At 27.1% G+C, this 21,641-nt stretch overlaps 1 protein-coding gene across 1 annotated transcript in view; it reads right to left on the bottom strand.

Annotated features, from left to right (window-relative positions):
• LOC111640220 (ras suppressor protein 1-like) overlaps positions 1-19,412 on the bottom strand; it is a 41,439-nt gene extending 22,027 nt beyond the window's left edge. Inside the window, exons 1-5 of the mRNA XM_023386221.1 lie at positions 19,176-19,412; positions 13,062-13,113; positions 8,777-8,843; positions 3,644-3,696; positions 1,185-1,303 (exon numbers count right to left, since the gene is read on the bottom strand). Coding sequence (XP_023241989.1) covers positions 1,185-1,303; positions 3,644-3,696; positions 8,777-8,843; positions 13,062-13,113; positions 19,176-19,332 — 448 coding nt within the window. The 5' untranslated portion in view covers positions 19,333-19,412. The remainder of the gene's footprint in view (positions 1-1,184; positions 1,304-3,643; positions 3,697-8,776; positions 8,844-13,061; positions 13,114-19,175) is intronic.
• Between the last annotated feature and the right edge of the window lie 2,229 nt (positions 19,413-21,641).

Below are 21,641 nucleotides of genomic sequence, written 5' to 3'. Positions count from 1 at the left end.
AGTAGAACCTCCATTATCCGGACCTCCATTATCCGGATTTTCGATTATCCGGATTGTTCAAAATAAACAAAAATTTTAGGAATTTGCTGATTTGCACTTGGCGAATTATGACACTGTTTGTGTACATGATGGAATGCATAACTTTTTTTGTTTCAACAACGTCTCACCCAGCACAGTGGTCGTAAATTCTTAAATATATTTTACGTAGTAATAAAAATATAACTCGACATACGTATTTATAAATAATTTATATTCAAATTACATCATTTCTATGACCAAGGGTAACGTAAGGCATGGACGACGTGGGCCACCGCCTATGCCTCGCGGTTCGAAAGGCCTCGCGCCTCGAAGGTTTACGCATTACTTAAAAGCCACAAACGCGACGAAAAAATTTTACTCGTCATAAAACGATAAATAGTTTGTCAAATTTTTATTCATAAAAATGCAGTTTCAACTGCTTTTTATTTTATAAAATCTGTCTTCTTGCGCCACCAGAGGGCCTTTTAAACAATAGGTAGTTTGTCAGCGTTGGTCAGTAGTAGTCCAAATTCAATACGAACGTTTGTTTCTTGAAAATTAGATCACGATTTAAATACAGTATTCACTTTTAATATTACCAACATGTCATCGAAAAGAAAACGTGTTGTATTATCATTAAAAGACAAATTAAAGTATTTATTTCGATTATCCGGATTTTTCCTTATCCGGACTACCTTCATCCCCAATTAGTCCGGATAATCGAGGTTCTACTGTATATATAAAATTTGGAAAGCAGTTTTACAATTTTTATAACATGTGTTTAAATAATAATAGAGATGCAGAAATTTCCATATTGATACAAGGTGAATTTTTAAGAAAGTTTTTTATAGAATAAAAAGTTTAAATTGAGAAATATAATGCAAAAATATCTTAACATTAAAATTAACAGTGTAAGCTATTGTCAAAATTTATTGTTAAATATATTGTTCACAAAACTCATTCCATTCTGAAGATAATTTGTATGAGTCATTAAAGATGGGAGAAAAGGACTTCCCAAAAAGTTTCAATAGAATTTAAAACTGGTTCTTTTAATAATGGTTTGTTTTTAAATGTGATTGAATAATATAAATTTGTTATATTACTGTTTTGAAAACTAAAATTTAAGATATTATAAGGAAGTGTCTTATAAAATTTTAAAATATTACCTAACATAAAAAAATTTGCAGGAAGACTCTTTTCATTTAAATTATTATAAGTCAAATCTAATACTTCCAATTGTGGAAAGGCACCAAATCCTCTAGGAAGTGTAAGCAGGCGATTCATACTGTTATAAATAAATAGTAAAAAAAATTCAGTAAATATATATAGTTATTTTCAATGTTGTATATTTTATCTACTAAATATAAATTCATATTAAATTGCTTCATATTAAAATTTTTAGTGGCATATAAGATATTAAAATTAGTACTACAAAGTTTCTGCGAAAAACAAACTGAAACAGATAAAATTATTTTAAATGTATCTGTTACTTATTTTAATGATGATTCTAATCAATTATAAATTAAAGTAAGTTTTTGAAATCTCTAAATTATTGTAAGATAAATTCTTCTCCTTTTAATTTATTGACAAGAACTGTAAATATTTAATAAATAAATAAATAAACTTAAGTTATTGTTAAAATTAGTATTTTAGAAATACACAAAGATTGTTAAAAAAAAAATCTTTTAATTGATTTTTTTAAAATGTATAGTTTTATATATATATATAGTCAGCTAAAACACACAAANGGGAAAGATATAAAAGAGAAAAGTCGCTTCTAAATTCGTTCGTAAGATCTGAAAATGTTTGTAGATGTCATTGCACCTGTCAAACTTTCCCTTATAATTTGGAAGAAAGAACTGAGACAAATATTGAAACGATTAACAGAAAGAGAGGTGCTAAAGACGAAGCAAATTGCCAACCGGAATGCAAGAAAAGAAAGATCGAAGAACAGGAAGAGGAAAGAGAATCGTCTAACAACAACGATCCTTTCCATCCGTTGTTAACTTTAGCAATGATTACAGCAGCACTTTGCCGCCTTTAAATCAAAACAACATAGAAAGAATTTAGATAGAGTTTAGGAATACAAAATCAAAAATTTATCCACAAGCAAAATTGAACTATAACATCAGAATAACTGGATATTTTGGATAATCATAATTTAAATGAATAAAATTTATTTATTTTTCTAAAATTTAAAATACTAGTCTCTTGTGACTTTAGTCTATTACAGTAATAGAACTTATTATACTGATGAAATTAGAGATTATAGAGAGAATTTTCTGTCTAGAATCACTTTTGCTCAGTAGGAGAGCTGCGGGTAGATTACAGGCCGAGTATACATTCTACACAACTATAATTATTTTCAAATCGTTCGAGACTGCATACTATAATATCAAAAAACTTACTAATACACCTTATCTTGCAGCCGAAGTTTATTACCAGGCTAGTTGTATAAAGAGTCCATGTGCACTCCATGTCAGACACAAAAATTTATGATCCTCCAATCCTTTGTGACATTTTTGTAAGGAAGCTCATGTATATACATACAAACACAATGACTTCTCAATAGAAAAAGAACTTATGTCTACCATTTCAATCCTGAAGTGAAGGGTCCATGTGCTCAAAACTCTTCCCTCTAAAGGTTTGTAAGGATATACAGACATTACCAAGGAAATTGTAAAGATTTATGATAATGGTATAAAGACCTTCCATATATACATATAGTACATGTGCTATTTTTTTATTGAATGATCAATTTTCCTTCAGTAACAAACAACTTCATGATGTTTGTCTATGTCTTTCAATAAAATCAGAATTTCCATTAAGTTTAGTCTTATTTAACTACTTAACGTTATCTCTCAATGCAGGCATATTCCAAAGTGATTACAATTAACTATAGGTTTTTATACTTTTAAATAGTTACCAAGAATAAGTATAACTATTGGCAAATTTTTGCCTGTATAAAAAACTACATCTTGGAAACATTTTGCAAGATGTAGGGTTTTATACATTTGTTAGCATACTAAAAACTTTTTAATATTTAATTCAATTTCTTATTTAAATCTGAGTGCAAGTTTAGACAATAATTTAACATTTGAAATGTTGTTTTTAAAATTTTTTTTTTGTAATTTTTGACAATGACTGTATACATAATAACACATGAATGATAATCTAAACCATTTATGTATGTAATTACTTTTCTAAAATTAATTTGTATATATTAATATTAAATATTTTCATAACAGACTTAGTTTCTAATTTATATTTAACTCTATATTTTCTGTATTTTACAGAAACTACAATATTTTAACCAACTATTGAATATTTTTAAAATAATAAACAACAGTAAAAGCATTAAAAACCCAGCTACACTCACAATAATATAAAATTAGATTAGCAATAAATATATTTTTTATTCAATTTGTAATTAATGAAATAATAATTTGTATTGAATATTTTTTCAATAATAAACTACTTTCATATATTTGAATTAATTGAATTTTATTAAGATAGAGGAAAAAAAATACAAATGGTTATCTGTTTAGTTAAATTCTGTATATTTATTACTAAATAATATAATTAAATTGAATATATTAATTTACTTTTTTAAATATTTACATACCCAAGATTTAAAATTTTTAATTTTGGTAAAGAAGAAATTGATGTTGGCAATTCCTGCAATAATTTGAAAGATTTAATCAGAAATTAAAATACTAACAATAAATTAAAATAACTAAAAAAAAAAAAGAAAATTTTGAAATATTTTTACTGAAATTAATAATTAAAAGAAAGAAAGAAAAAACACCTATTTTTCAAGACTCTTCTTAAAATAAAAGTAATGTTTCTTAATTAGTATTACTACTGCTTCTAAAAGATCCAGAAAATATTTCAGAAAGCAAAAGAAAAAAAAAGTTTTACATTATTCATTAATAATGTAAAAAAGATGGCATTTCTATGAATGCCATCTTTTTACACAAGGTTAAATGGCAATAGGTTGTATCAAGATTTGATTAATGAAAAAATTCTCTTTCTGGATTAGAACTTATTTATAACTTTTCCATTTGAAAGTATTAATTTCTATGTTTCATTACTTTAGTTCTAATTTTGGTAGAATGGCTAGAATGGCAGGTGGAGTACCAAAAATGAAATTGTGGCTTAACTGCATCCTGACTTTAGCACTATAAGGATAAGATCCTTAACAGTTCAATATGATGTCACTCCAGACCAATATATCACCACCATAAAAAGTCTGGCTGATGTTAGTGATAATTATGTATCTCTTATTCTCTTCAAATTAAAATATAACAAAATACAGTACGTAAATTGAGTCTTGAATAATCTACAAAAAGAACACTGGCCAAATTTTTCCAATGTTCTTTTTGGCCAAAAATATAAGTTTAAGGATTTGTGATGTTTTCACCGATTTAAATGAGGTGTCCTGTGAAAGATTGAAGGAACAAAATATGAGTTGTCTTGCTTGAACAGATATCCTTAAACATCAAAACAGTTAATTCCAGAGGCTAACAAGAAGGTGAAAATGGTCTTGTGAAGCTAATTTCAAAATGTCATTGTTAAAGACAAAATAATGATTGTCATAAACTGTAGTAATTATCTTTGATAAATTTGCATAAAGTTTCTTGACAGTTCATTAGTCTTCTGAAATTGTTTTCATAATCTAGAAACAATTCTTGGATATTCAAGTATCTTGATATATGGTTTTAGATAATACTTTGAATTTATTGAATCAGATAAAATATTTAGATAAAACTTACTTTTAATAACAAACAAAACTTACTAATACACCTTATCTTGCAGCCGAAGTTTATTACTTCAAATGTTTCCGGTCATGTTAAATGACCTTTCTCAAGAAAAAAACAAATAAAAGATAAAAACTGTAAAAATCAAATGCTTAGTACAAACGAACAAGCTTTTGGATGTTTTTGAACTAGCCTATAATCCGTTGCAATTAATGACGTCAGTTTTAACCTTGCAACGGAAGTATAAACAATCCTAAAGATTATATAAATATCTAAAAATCATAAGTACAGAGAGTTACCACCTCTGATCATCGTGCATAAATACATAGCTTAGAATATAAGGATGCATAGTATCTGCTTCCTTTGATTATTAAGGCTTTATATTAAGTTTGAGGACCATGCTGCCGATATTTTTGTCGATTCTCGAAAGTTGATTGCCAGGCCTTTATGGTTTGCTTTACAAATCTGCCAGGCTTCCACATAATGCCGGTGTTTATGGTCTTGAACTATCTGCAGTAGTCTTGCTTGGTCCCATTCGACTTTGACGTTTTGCGGGTCCGCTAAAACGTATGTGCACGGTGTCTATAAAATCCCAGTTACAGACTCATAGCGACGTAGTAAATTAAGGCATATAGGAGCCACAGGAAGATGTATCAAGGACAGGTTAGCAGAACACCAAGGAAATATAAGAAAGGAACAACTGTGCACTGCGCTGGCCACATACGTTTTAGCAGACCTGCAAGACGTCAAAGCCGAATGAGACCAAGCAAGACTACTGCAGGTAGTTCGATACCGTAAACACCGGCATTATGCGGAAGCCTGGCAAATTTGTAAAGCAAACCATAAAGGCCTGGCAATCAACTTTCGAAAATCGACAAAAATATCGGCAGCATGGTCCTCAAGCTTAATATAAAGCCTTAATAATCGAAGGAAGCAGATACTATGCATCCTTATATTCTAAGCTATGTATTTATGCGTGATGATCGGAGGTGGTAACTCTCTGTACTTATGATTTTTAGATATTTATATAATCTTTAGGATTGTTTATACTTCCGTTGCAAGGTTAAAACTGACGTCATTAATTGCAACGGATTATAGGCTAGTTCAAAAACATCCAAAAGCTTGTCCGTTTGTATTAAGCATTTGATTTTTACAGTTTTTATCTTTTATTTGCTTTTTTTTCTTGAGAAAGTCATTTAACATGACTGAAAACGTTTGAGGTAATAAACTTCGGCTGCAAGATAAGGTGTATTAGTAAGTTTTGTTTGTTATTAATAGTATGCAGTCTAGAATGAATTAAAACTTACTTTGTGAACATATTTTTTGACAAAAAATAAGGCTTATTCCATACTGAATAAATAGACTTATTAATTCATATGCCTCTATGTCCTTATTTTCTATAATTTGTTAAATGTTTGTCTATGAGAACTAAGCTTATTAATAGGACATATTGAACTGGTGTTTTGGTTTTTGCAACAGAGGAAAAAAAACTTATTCAGAGGAACAAACAATCTTTATTATACCTGTATAATACAAGGTAAAAATAAAGATTGTTTGTACCACTAAATAAGTTTTTTCTTCTGTTGCAAAAACCAAAACATTAGTGCAATATGTCCTATTAATAAGCTTAGTCCTCGTAGACAAACATTTAACAAATTGACTAAATAAACTATTTAATTTGCATAGTGAAAAATTGATTTGAATATTTGAACTATATAACAACAGGTTTATCATTTACTCTATATATTCCTTATCATGAAATTACATTGGCAATGCCATATGGCAATAGTGACTGCTTCTAAGGGAATGACAAGTAAGAATTCTGATATAAAAGAGTAAAGATGCTAAAAGTTACAATAATATGGCAAAACTTTGACAACTACAATAATAAAGTTGCAAGGTAAAAATTACAATGATTATTAAAAAGAAATTTTTTCCTTTATGTAAAAATACATAAAGAAAAAAATATCACAAAAGTAAGCCCAATGATAAAATCTAATAACATTTTAAAATTGCATTAAAAATAAATTATCAGTTATACATAATTGTTTTTCAAATTGCTTTAAAATTATTGAAATCAAAGTAAAGATCTTCAACAGAATGAACAGAGGCAAAAATCTTACAGAAGAGGAAATGATGTAATAGTTTAATCTTTTCAGATTGTAATTCAGATTGAAAAAGTAAGTGATTTAAAAATATTAAACATTTCCACACCAGAAGAACTAGGTGTGGTGGACTATCTTGCCAAGTTCTTTATTTACAAATTGAAGATTAAAGAAATTGTGAAGTCAAATATAATTAATGTTATAAAGAGTAGGAATGGCAAAACCAGCATAATAATATACTTTTTTTTGGCTTATGTGTCTATGTAATTTATTATTACCAAAATTTTTAGAATACAGGTATGAAGTATATATATATAATTTTTATACAGTGGGTGATTGGTTAACGAACAGTTTGGACTATGAACAAATCAGATAATGAACACTTCTGTGAAAAATTTTTATGTTTGGACAACAAACACACCACAGAACAAATACAAGAAGTGACATAAAATAACAACTAACAATTGGTCTTCCCTTGTCTTCAGGCAACAGTTCGAAACTTTTCGGAGCGCGGAAGATGTTGACATCGACGCTCAACCTGGTATATACTGATCGGATAGAATTCCTCCAAACTTTGAAACTCTCCTTTGTAATTCCAGACTTTTACTTTTCTGACAGACAAATTTTTTATAGTATTCACAAGACTGTCAGGTGGGCACTCATTAAGTTTTGCATTGGTTTTTATTTTCAAAAGATGAGAGTATAATAGCAAAGGTAGAGAGAGAGTGGGCAGAAGATGTCTGATGTTGTTGGGCAGTATGGCTTGAACAGGTCTACAGTAGGCTACAGTTTAATCTTAACTAAGATAGATACAGTATAATCAAGAAGACTCAATTAGCTAGAGAAAAAAAAACCACACCTGAGAAATAAAGAACATTGAAGAGCCCATAATGGAACTTGAAACTGATCAGATGACAGAAGAATGCCAAGAACTCTTGAATAAAGTACACCAAGAAACTTGGTGAGATAAGTTTTCTTCTGAAAAAGAGGATTAATGCTGATATCTGCTATTAAAGATCTTTTGAAGAAGTGGGATGATGTCAGAACAACAGTCTTAGAATGGCATCCAAACCAGGTTGAGGTGAATGGGCTCAGAAATCTCTACAATTACAATGTTATTAATTACTTCTGAAAAATCCTGAAGAAAAAAGAAAAGCAATTGGCATTAGACAGGTTCTTTAACCCCCACAAACAGAAAAAACATGACTGATAAAAATGCAAGACTGTGTATATATGTGTTTTATTATTACATATAAATAAATATAGTAAGAAAGTATATATTTTTTTATTTTTTGGAGTTTCCAGAATGAATTAAATTCCCATAAAAACCTATGGTAAATTGATAATTGGTTAACAAACAATTCGGATAGCAAACAAAGTCTTGGAATGGATTATGTTCGTTAACCAATCACCTACTGTATATACTATTTTTAACTTTTAATATGTCTCTACATTTCATTACACAAATTTTATCTTCATGAAAAGAATGATTTCTGACACAAATGTAGATTGTATTTCTAGCAAAAACTGATTAGTACTTTTCAACTGAAGTAGGAAGTTCTAAATTCAGTTTTCATCTAATACAAATTGATTTTTCTCCATTAATCTATTATATTTCTATACACATACATATGTAATATAAATATCATTTGGCATTTTAATTCTACTAAACAAAAAAAAAACTCAATTTAAATATTTAAGATTTAATCAGTGATTATTATATGATTTTTTAAATTACAGATTTAAACAAAAGCTTGCCCAAATATACACCTTTATACAGTGAAAAGATTGAGATTAATGTTTTTAGTACATAAATTAGACTGAAATATTTTCACTGAGAAGGTGTTTGTTTATTATTTTTAACAGATTTTATAATGGATTAGGAAAGCTTACCTCAATATGATTATTGAACAAATTCAAAACTTCAAGATTGACAAAATTGGCTATGCTTGATGGAATANGATCTGTTAAAACATAGATGGGAAATGAAAGCAAGTACTAATACACAGAGAACAGAATAAATATATACATAATTTTATTCTAAATTAAATTTTATGTATATTATTACAAACAAAAGAGGGTATATATTATTTGATTTTATTGTTTTAATTTAATATATGTCTACTATTTAAAAATAAAAGTAATAAAATCTGATAAAAATGTTAGATATTTCAGACTGGAAAAAATTTCTTGCATCAGAGTAGCAATCTACTTTGGTGTAGCCATTGTCATTGCCCATGTTCAAAACATAAGGACATGTACAGAACATTCATTATAAAAAATATCTTAAGAACAAGAATATGTTATATCCACAAATAAATCTTATTCGATGAGATAGCAAGATGCATAATGCCTTTATTTTCACAAATTACAATACAAAAGCATAATTTATTTTTAAATTGCAGATCGATATAAAATAGAGTTTTTAGCAATTCCTATTCTTTTCTATTCATCTTTGTCATATCTCATTATGCTTAAGAACAAAAATGCACTCTTTCAATTGATCTAAAATTACAAATGTTAAAAAGAAATATGAAACTTATTTCTGATACAACTAGGAGAAAGTCTACTTTCTTATAAATTGTAAGATTATATGCAAATATGATGCAATTATATATTTTCAAACTTCAAAATTGTAAATTTACTATTAAAGTTTTGAAAATTAATAAATTGCAGTTATTTATACATAATAAATTGAAAATACATAAGACAGTAATTTCTTATTTCTTTAGATTCTAACTACTGTATTAGAAATTATTTTAAGTAATATAAAGAAAACTAAGATACTTTTATGATATCATATAATCAATCAATTTTGTGACTTCAACATTAATTACTCAATCATTTCTTTTGATGATTCTATCATGTAGTTTTTCTGAGAAAATAAACTATAATAAATGAATTGTTCAATGGTTTAAATAAAAACCCAGCTTGAGATTAAATTTTTTGTTTAAATTAAGTTCTATGTATAATGATGATAATGATGCTAAAATTAAGTAATAAAAAACTTTTATCTGACTTATGTCCAATATACAAGAACTTTCTACATCTTTCGTTTTTTAATATGCATAACTTATCAATTATTTGAAATCATTTGTGAGATAAGCAGTAGGTCAGGGGTTAATCTGGCACTGACCACTTAATCTGCACAGGCTGGTGAAGCCCGATCTCGGAGTTGTTTGGATGGCTAGGAGGGCAAAACGAGTGGGGAGTGCATCAGTAAGTCGTCAGGTTTCCTCGGATAGACAGGAGACAGGTTTAACAAATAACAAAATAAACGTTTATTCTATAACTAAAGTTAATTTACAGGAGTATACATAAGGAAGTCACTGACTTAGTGCTTAAATGTAGATAACACAAATCTATCTATAATGACAATCTAACTAGTCACTATGCTATAGGAGAGAGTTTACAAAGGCTCTAGAGTGAGAGAGTTATATTGGCGGTCAGGTATACCTTATGTTGGATGATGATTTGCAACAATCATTCTGGACTATGGAAGCTGGCTGGCTGTCACAGGCTTATGTCTTCTACTGGCTTCTCCTCAGATAGGACTGGGACGGGAGACACTGTACTCAGACCTTCCAGATGATCGCGCGGAGGGACGATCGCACTGAACTTCCCATGACGATCGTTTTTATATGATTGTTGTATAATTAGCAGGTGCATGTTGACTAATTAACAAACGGATGATGACTTGTCTTTCTTCCTTCCTACCGTGTGGATGTGTAAAATTTGACATCCTCTCTATTTCCGTTATAACTTGCGATAAATTATTTTTTTTATCCTCTAATGTAAAAGTATATTAAACTCAAAAATTTACACCCTGTAAACCCTCGGGCTCACACATTAGTTAATTTCAATGGTACATCTTAAATAAAATTATAGTTTCTTTCTTTTAAGATAAGTTTTTTAATCATTATTGCTATTTCTGAAATTTCAAAATGTTTAAAATGGTATAAATAACAATATTCTATAAAATTCTTGTAAGAAGCCAAAATGAAAATTTTGAATCACATTAGCATGAAAAATAATTTGTTCCTTATATTATTTTCTACATAAAAATATTATATTTCTGCACATATAAGAACATGCTCTTATATATGGGGCAAAATCGGCACTATATTCTACAAAATAGTTAACACTATTCTACAAAATAGTTAACACTATTTTAAAATCCACATTTATTAGAAAAATTATTATTATTTTTGTTTTTGGCTTTTTAATTTTATAATAATAATGGTTACCACAGAGAAGTCATTGAATAAATATTGTATCAATACATTTACATTACATTTACAGTACACTGACAAAGCAATATAGTGCTCTTAAAAACCAAAACAAACTGGTATGTATAAGAGCTTGCTCAAAGTATGCTTTTATAAATGGAGCAGGACAAGTGTTTCAAAAATGTGAAAACAAGTGATTTTCACATAAGAATATGCTCTTATTTTCAGTGNTATAGGGTTAGGTTCTACATAAGTGAAAAATAAGCAAATAATTTTGTTTATTAATACAATATAATACAAAATACATGTAAATTTAATTTTTTAAATGTATTTTATCATAAAATAAAGTGAAATGTTTTTATAAAAAAATTTTAGTTTCAGATCTTGTATATTTTTCAGAAAAAAGGATCCATCTTTAATTGTTTACATTTTTGTTTTCTTTCATTGAGAATTTTGGAATATGGTTAAATATGATGCTCCTTTTTACATTTGCACTTCGCTCCCAATCATTGTCTTACTCACAAAGTTCATCCATCAAACTTTCCATAGTTGAAAGGATACGTTAACCCGATATAGAACTACAGACAAGTGGAGACACCACTGGTTGCCATAGTGCATATATAAGGTCAGTTTGAACAGGAAAATTGAAGGTGGCTAAGAAGAGATAGATATTGTCTGACTGACAAGAAGTAGATATTGTCTGGCTAATAAAAAAGTATTGTCTGGCCAACGAGAAATAGATTTGTCTCACTAACGATAGTTTGTGATCACCAGAAGTGCTACTGTGTCGTAAGGTGTTTTCCTGAATACGGGATACATTCATTGGCACTATGGATTCAGACGCCATTTATTGGACTATTAAGTTTAATATCTTGACTCATGGTTACCTTAGTTTAGTATTTTAATATTAATTTAATGCAAATGTATACATACCCAATAATATTAAACAGAAAAAAATAAATATATTCAATAAAAATCTTTACTTTAACGAATATACAATGTTGCAGCTCAGTAAATACGTCAACACTGAAATGAAAATCAGTCTAGCATAGGGAAAATTGGGGAATTACACCGCGAAATGGCAACTTGCGCAGTGGCATTATCGTGAATCAGCATAAATTGAGCCGGCGTAAACCGAGGGCTACCTGTACTCCAAAATTTGGTATTATTATTTACTTTTCAAATTAATTTATTCCTATGGATTAATTTTGAATCATTAACTATTCAGTATATTATTGTAAATATTTTGCTAAATAATAAAGATTGCTTGAATAATATATCTTTATTTTCCTACTATTTTTATAAAATACATTTCAGTAACATGATTTCAATTACAAAACAATAATGTTCTCTTCTATTGTTTTAAATCTTTTAAAAAAAAAATAATTTAAAAGCAAAACAACTGAAATTTTAAACATTTTTCAAACAATCTGAAAATAAAAGAAACTAAAAAACAAACCTAAACTGTCTCAGAGTATTTTAAATACATAAAAATAGATTTATTGAAAATATTAAGAGACATTAATTGCATTGGACAAGTGTCTAGTGCTTTCCTGTTTCTTTTTGGAAAGCACTAGACATGCATTTTTTTAGACTGAAAGAGCATTAGTATTTTACAATCAATGGAAAGTGTTAATGCATTTCAATACCAAGTCTTTCTATTCATAAAAAATTTTTAAAAAATAAAAAATATTTGGAAAATAATTTATGTGATTTTTGATATCTAAATACCATAATGAAAACTACAGTTTAGTCAGTCTGTTTATTCCACATTATACTCTTAATTTATTGATTTATACGTATCTAATAAGTAATCTCAGACAATTAATTAAAATTTCAATATGTAATTAATGTTACAGATGATTAATAATTTTAATTTGTACAAACAACTTTAAATTACAAAATCTATAGCATAAAATAAAATACAATACAATACATTTATTCACTTACCAAGAATTTTATTATGAGTCAAAGTCAGCCTAGTTATGTTCTGCATAGACACTGAAAAATTAAAATTTTTAAGTAATTAATAAATAATGGAAAAAATTAAAATATTTTTATGATATCACATTATACATAAATGTAATCTACACAATTTAATATATAAGAACTGCAAAATAATGAAAAAATAATAAAAATTTTTACTCATATTTGATACTTAAACTCCAAATAGAAAGTAAGATTTAAAAACAAAATGCTTAATGAAAATCAATCATTTTTACTACAAATTATCACTTTATCAACAAATTATTTTACAAGCCTTAATGAAAGAAACATTGAATTTCAAAATGGTGATATTGGTATTTTTCACCAAATATGACCAGTTATTTTTTTCAATGTCATTACATTGAAAAAAATAACTGAAATAGCAAATCCATGACTTCTTAACTTACAAATTTTGTTTGAACATTGATAAAGAATGATAATGTGAAAAATGTATCTGTAATCTCTATGTACAATTTAGTCTCTAAGGGGTGACACCACAATGAGATCTCGCACCACCTCAAAATCTTCCTAGGGCAGCCTCTGGTTTGGCCCATGAAAAAATTGTATCAATACATTTACATTACATTTACAGTACACTGACAAAGCAATATAGTGCTCTTAAAAACCAAAACAAACTGGTATGTATAAGAGCTTGCTCAAAGTATGCTTTTATAAATGGAGCAGGACAAGTGTTTCAAAAATGTGAAAACAAGTGATTTTCACATAAGAATATGCTCTTATTTTCAGTGAAATTAAAAAAATCATGCAACTTCTAGTCCAGACTGGAAATTTCATATACAGTGGGTGATCAGTTAATGAACATAATCTGTTCCAAGACTTTGTTTGCTATCCGAATTGTTCGTTAACTGATTATTGATTTACCATAGGTGTCTATGGGAATTTGATTAATTCGTTCTGGAGACTCCCCCAAAAATAAAAAATATATACTTTCTTACTACGTTTATTCACATGTAATAATAAAAATCCATATATACACAGTCTTGCATTTTTATTAGTCATGTTTTTTCCGTTTGTGGGAGTTAAAGAATCTGTCCAATGTCGATTGCTTTTCTCTCATCTTTAGGATTTTTCAGAAGTAATTAATAGCATTGTAATTGTAGAGATCTCTAGGCTTATTAACCTCAACCTGGTTTGGATGCCATTTTAAGACCATTGTTCTGACATCCTCCCACTTCTTCAAAAGATCTTTAATAGCAGATATCGGCATAAATCCGCATTTTCAGAAGAAAACGTAAAAGAATTGTTTCTGTCAGAAATATAAAAGGCTGGAATTACAAGGGAGAGTTTCAAAGTTCGGGGGAATACTATCCGATCAGTATATACTGGGTAGAACGTCGATGTCGACGTCTCCCGCGCTCCGAAAAGTTTCGAATTGTTGCCTGAAGACAAAGGAAGACCAATCGGTATTCGTTATTTTACGTCGCTTCTTGTGTTTGTTCAGTGAAGTGTTCGTTATCCGAACATGTGTTCGTTGTCCGATCATAAAAATCTTTCACGAAAGTGTTCGTTATCCGATTTGTTCGTTAACCGATCACCCACTGTAGTTAATCAGGATCTCCAGCCTCAAAGCTTTCCATATATGGTCTTGATTTTCATTTTATCTAATTCCATTATTGAGATGAATGAAAGGCAGAAAGATGGACAAGTGGAAATGTACAAGTTTGCAATTTGAAAATTTCAGTTCAAAAAGACTATAAACTGTATTTTCTATTCATTTCATTGTTTAATTATTATATAGAAGGCATTTCCATATTTTTGTTTATAAAATGATTACCATAGGTGAAATTTTTAGTGAAATAAAATACAAAATATAAATTCTAGTATAAAAACTATATATTGATATGTCTGTCTAAAGAAATCAAGATCAAGACAAAAAAAATATTTTGACCTAGGTGGAATACAAATTCATATTTTTGATAATATGCTAAATGCTCTATCTGCCTGCTAAAAGAAATTGTTAACTTTATCCTAAAAGCAGTAGCTGTAATAACTGAAATAACAAGGTATTTAATCATTTCAGCTATTTCTAAGTGTTAATCCATCTTTTGATAGGTTTCATTAGCAAGAATGAGTCCTTGGTAAAATCTCCAAATGAAAGATCGCCATTTTCCGTCATCTCTGATAATTTCTATTACTATACTATAATTGAGAAAACCAGCTTTTCTTTCATAGACTGCAGCCAGGTTTTTGGACTACCACAAAATCTGTTGCCCTCAGATTTACCATTTGATTTAGCAATGTGAATCTATGAGATGGCATGTACTGAATGTGTCTGCATCATATGTTTTGCATTTTGTGGATAAGTTCAAGAATATGCCAATCTACTATGGACATTTAATACAGAATTTGAATTTAATATGTTTTGTTTATTCTAAAGCTATTCTATTCTATTCCAAATGCTTTGAACTTTTGTTTTATTGTTGATTTAATTATCAAATTTCTAAACCATACATTGCAGTTTTGATATAATATTTACGATACAGATTATAATATGGTGAATAAATAGTAATATAATTTATAATAATAATTTTGAATAGTTTTAAATCTTTGAAAAAGCAATATTATGTTCAAATATTGTTCATTTTACTCATTTTGGTCCAAGCAATGCTAATTCTATATTTGTTTTTTTATGGTTTTTAGATTTATATGATAATGTTTTCTAAATAAACATGTTTACATGACCATGTTATTATCTCTCTTACCACATAGATATATAATGGACATTTTGATTTCACAATCTTAAAAAGCCTATTGATGATAACTATTCTAAAAAGTCTATTGAGTAAGAAATAGAATGCAATATATCATTTAAATACCTAAAATAATTATATATATTTAATTTATTTAGTAGTATCTAAAGTACAATATTTTACAATAAAATCTTATCATAATGATAAAGGCTTTAAGTTTCCAGTTTAAAATCTATTAAGCTGTTAATTTGACAAAATCATGAAAATGCATTTATTATTAATTTCTAATTTGGTTTTTCTTCTAATTATAATATGCCATTTTAATTCGAAGAAAAAAAATTACAAATAAACATTAACCTAAACATTTAATAGCTGTAATTGGCAAGATTCAATTAGTTATTTTAAAATTTTATTGATATTCAGTAATAATGAATATATTTGAATATTGAATATGTTTTTGAATATATTTATTTAACAGATAATCAATACATAAATATAAAGGCAAAGCAGAAACTATTCTATCCACAGCACCGGGATGAAAATGACGTCACACTATTGGAACCTGTGACCGGCGCTCTGTGCGTATATGTTAAAATATCCTGACCAACGTTTTCGAGCATTCCAATCGCTCTTCTTCAGGTCAACTGAAAGGAATTCTTTCAGTTGACCTGAAGAAGAGCGATTGGAATGCTCGAAAACGTTGGTCAGGATATTTTAACATATACGCACAGAGCGCCGGTCACAGGTTCCGATAGTGTGACGTCAAAGGCAAAGCAAATTTGTATTGACACAATGACACATTACATGTGTAATGAAGCAAAAAATATTAATAAGTCAAGCTGTAAATAAGTAGAAAAACTGTAATATTTCATAAAAAAAGAAAAAAGTAACTAATTGATTTCACTGCAGTTATTTACAAAAATTTCTTTTATTAGCTTCCATTAATGCATTTTCAATAAGTCAATTAATTAAAGCTAATTAGTTAAAATTATGCAAGTTTTTATGGGGTAACATTTAATGAATTATTGATAAATATTAAAAAATGTAATTTTCAGAAAAAACAAGATATAAGTATAATGTAATTTTTTCTTTATTTAATTCTAAAAATTTATCAAAAATTTTAAATATTATCAATACAGTTTGCTGCTAAACTGATGCATATATGTTGTAAATGTTTCTGGTTCATTTAGACATGAATCAGCTAAAGATCTTTTTAAAAAGTTTTATTTACAACTTAATTCTTAAAAGTTCTGGACATAAATGCTACTTCTTTCAAGTAGTAAGACTAAAGTTTCAGTACTTTATTTTCAATTAAATTAAATATTTAATAATGTTTATTTTAAAAAATCTTGATTTAAAATATTAACAGATTGATTTCAATCATATCTTTAAAATATGAGTTAGAAACTAGTTTAGAATTAATAATCAACTCAATTTATTAATTTACACAAGTTAGTAAGAAATATAAATTCACATATTTCTTCAATGATTCATTTTATTCATGATTATTAATTAATCTCTCTTTATATAAAAGTAACTGATTTACACTTTTACAATAGTAAATTAATTGGGAAATATTAAGAATTAATTTACATATACAAAATCATAGTAGATATAACTATAAAAGAAAGTTAATCATTTTCATTAACGTAAACCCAATACTTTGAATCTTAATAAACTCAAGAACTGGTTATGAATAATCAGCCTAAACTCCAGCAATATGTTTAATAAACAAATGAATTTTTTCAATCTCTTAATGATGATCATCAGATTACAATTCTTCAATCATTTAAATTCAAATAACAATTTGAACAATTCAAACTTTATATTCTGAGCCATTTAAAAAATATCAAAATAAATATCATAAAATATAACAAATTAAAGCATAAATCTCTAGACCAGGTTATTATAATTAAGCCATTATTAATCTAAATAAAGTCTTCCAACCACTTGCTAGAGAATTTGCAACTCTTATATTTGTTTTTCTCTTTCTATGTTTTATTTTTATACTTTTCAAATGGTTTAGAATATTTTTAAATTTTAAACTGACCAATTGTTTTAAAAACTTAAATTTGAGCAATTTAAATTTAAAAGTTTTTAAGTACTTTTCAAGTAAAATATCATTTCTAACTAGAGTCAATTTTATTTTAATTTTGTATATTTCTATTTACTATAAACTTTAATCTACCTTTATACTGTACAATAAAAAAATGAATAAGTTAAAGATGTTTAATACATTAAATTTTTATCTTCATATTTAGATAATGGATAATTTTTCTTTAAATATAGACTTAGTTTAAACTAAATGAATTAAAAAACTTTGTTTATTCTGAAGACAGATTCAAAATAGAAACATTATAAAATCTAAAACCTAATTACTATTTATAAATAATAATGAATTAATGCCAAATAAAATATTCACTCAGATAATACTGAAATTAATTTCTAATCATTACATTACTTACACGACAAACTTCAATTATGAAATAAATTTAAAAATGGCATTTATTAATTTATTTTTGATTGTCTGAATTAAATATTATCTTCATTAAATAAGAAAAAAATCAATATTAGCTTTTTAAATTATTTAAACTAATTACAAAAATATTTCAGTTTTTTTTTTACTGTCATACTTCTCTAACTATTGTAATTAGGTGAGAATTTCACTATGTAGTTCAATTCTAGGCCAATAAAAACTGTTAAATATCACTTTTAGAGGTATGTTATAAATAAATAAGAACCTATTTATTTATAACATTAATTCTGATTAAAACCATCATATTTATAGAACTCTACTAAGAACATTTTAAAATTATTTCAGTAGAATTAATAATAATAATAATTTTATTTAATTAAACAGACAATATTTAGATGTGTTATTTACAATTTTATATTTTTTATATTTTCAATAATTGATAAAGCTGTAGAGTTATTGCATTTATATTTTGACTAAATAGAAAAATATTTATAAAAATTAATATGTAAGAGTATATTTTGCAATTTAACATTACTAAAATTTATATTTGGAAACAGAAATTTCTTCAAATTATTATTATTCAAGTCATCTCAAAGTACTGAAAACAACAGCAGTTACAGTTTACGTAATAATTACTTTTTAAAACACGTGTAAATAAAATTTAATCAATTTCATTCGGATAACTTTGCCGACAACAATTGAAATAAATGATTGATCAAAGTGAAAACACTTCGATTCGAACCTTGGCGGGTTCATAAATAAGCAGGTGCATGTGTGCGAAGGGGAGCAACACCTCTGCTCGGCGTCATGCGCTAAACCGGTCCAAGAAAAAAAGAAAAAAACAACATTCCTAATTTGGTAAGTGGTATATTATTACAGCGAGTACTCACGGAGTCCTGGTATCTCTTCCAACGAATTAATTCCTTTGTCGACCAGATCGATCTCGGGATTATTATGCTCTTTGGCATCGTCCAATACCTTCTTTACCTTCGACATTCTATTGTTGAAGTCCAGAAAGTTACAGGAAGTGTCACTTGACTTTTCCATGGCGCATGCACTTAATCCACACTCCCTTCCGTTCCGATAGCGAACACAGCTAAAAGTCTATGACGTCACACACGCCTATTTTGTGGTCTACGATGTTGACGTCACGTAAATTTTTTCCATCTGTGGGAAGAAGATGAATATAAAAATGATAAAATCTGTTGTAAAAGTATATAAGGCGTTTTAATATATAATAAAAGTGTAATTTATAAATGGTATATTTATATATTTGTTTGCAGTGTTTTGTTTTTTGTTCTTAAAAAAAAAGACGACTAATAATAGTAAATAAGTATTTTCTATGACTGCAATATGTTTATAACTTTAATTATAATAAATATTTTAATTTTATTATGGTAATGACAAGAAACAAATTAACAAACTGTAATAAAATTTAAAGGAATGAAATAATTTAATCCTTTGGGATTTTATTAATTAATTTGTAGTTGTTTAACTAAATATATACATTTAATTGTGTAATGTTTAATGATATTTTTTAAAAGAAATAATTTGAAATTAATTTTAAAAGTTTATACACAATTATTTTGTTTAAAAAAAAAACATTTAAATTTTATGAAAATGCAATTTTTTTCTGTTTCTGGAAGTTGCTTTTTATAACTTTCAGGTTAACTTTAAGTTTTAATTATATTCGAATTTTATTCTTATCATAACTTATTCAAATCTTTCTATAACATATTTAACAATTATTATACAGTAATTTAACAAGAGTTTGTTTAATATAAATTATGTATTAAAAATCATACAATGAAACAATCTACGTTTAAAATTGATTGACTAAAACTATGAATTTCTTATTTTATGTTATAAATTAATTGAGACTAATAAAAGTCTGGAATGTATACTGTGCATGTATATGTATGTATATTTATATATATATACATATACATGCACTTATATACTTTATCCTGTAGCATTCATTATGTATACTATGTGTGTGTGTGTGTGTATATATATATATACACACACACACACATAGTATATATAATTGAATGCTACAGGATAATTATATACTATATATGTATTTAAATCTATATGTACTATATGTACTGTACACAAGTATTTTAATTTTACACATATGATCATTATTCTGAAAATTTTATTATTTTTTTACAAATTTAGAAAAAAGCTTTTGTAATAGAATTTTTGACATGGGCAAACTTATCTGGAGTAATATTTGCACATATGTCAAATAACAATTATTTATTATTAAAAGATTATATTCTTATAAAGAAGATATGGAAATAAAAATTCAATAATTGATTCAATCATCATTATTATTAATCAACGTTTTAATATTTTATACTTTTATTTTTTTTTCTGTTTATACTAAGTCATAATATTTGTAAATTAGAAAATTGTTATTCTAATATACAACAATGTATATTCTGGGCTTTATTAACTTTGTATTAATATAAAATTATAATGTAATATAATCGGATATTGAAATTCACTGTCATATAAATCATAGAAAGTTTGCTTTGAATTTCTTCTTTTCTGTAAAAATTAGAAGACAAAGACTCTTAAAAGTATAATTATTCTGTATCATCTGAAGATTAATCAATAATTATTAATAATTAAATATTGAACTAACTCTTCTAATAGAATAGGCTATAGCATAATGACGTTTGAAAAATTAATATTTCCAAAAATGATAGTTATAAAATGATTTTTCTTATTTAAAATTTCATAGTTTTTACTCCCTTAAATATTTTTTGTTGCAAATTTGTATGATTCCTATTATAAAAATAATATATTGTATTCATATTGAAACATATATAATACATATACTGCATACTGTTTACTATATGACAAATAATGTTACATGTTTTCCACATAATAAATATATAATCTACATTTTTATGTATATATGTACTCAGAGCCGTAACTAGGCAGGTGCAACAGGTGCACCCGCACAGGGCCCACTTGGAAGGGGGCCCAAACTGCTGTTCACAAGAAATTATATTTTTAAATTTTAAATTTTTCTGCCTTTCTACAGCGCGTTTTGGCGATTACATTTCGCCTTACTTAGACCCTAGATGTCTGCTCATCAGTGTTCCCAACTGTGGCGACTTTTAGAGGGACGTAGTGAGGTAGCGGAGACCACAGACAAATCGGCCAAAAGTAGCGACTTTTGAGAATTTTTTAATTTATTTTTTGAGAAATTTAAATTTATGTTTATAGTTTTCAAATTTACAGATTTATCTCTACTTTATCCAGCTTTCTGACAACTATTAATATTATTACGATATACAAAATTGTATTTCTAGATTTTTCTACAGTGTGCAGAGCTAGAA

The sequence above is a fragment of the Centruroides sculpturatus genome, unplaced genomic scaffold (assembly GCF_000671375.1).
Source record: "Centruroides sculpturatus isolate CEXI.00-Female unplaced genomic scaffold, Cexi_2.0 scaffold1285, whole genome shotgun sequence".
In the NCBI taxonomy this organism is placed as follows: Eukaryota; Metazoa; Arthropoda; class Arachnida; order Scorpiones; family Buthidae; genus Centruroides; species Centruroides sculpturatus.
This window is presented reverse-complemented; position numbering and strand designations above follow the sequence as displayed.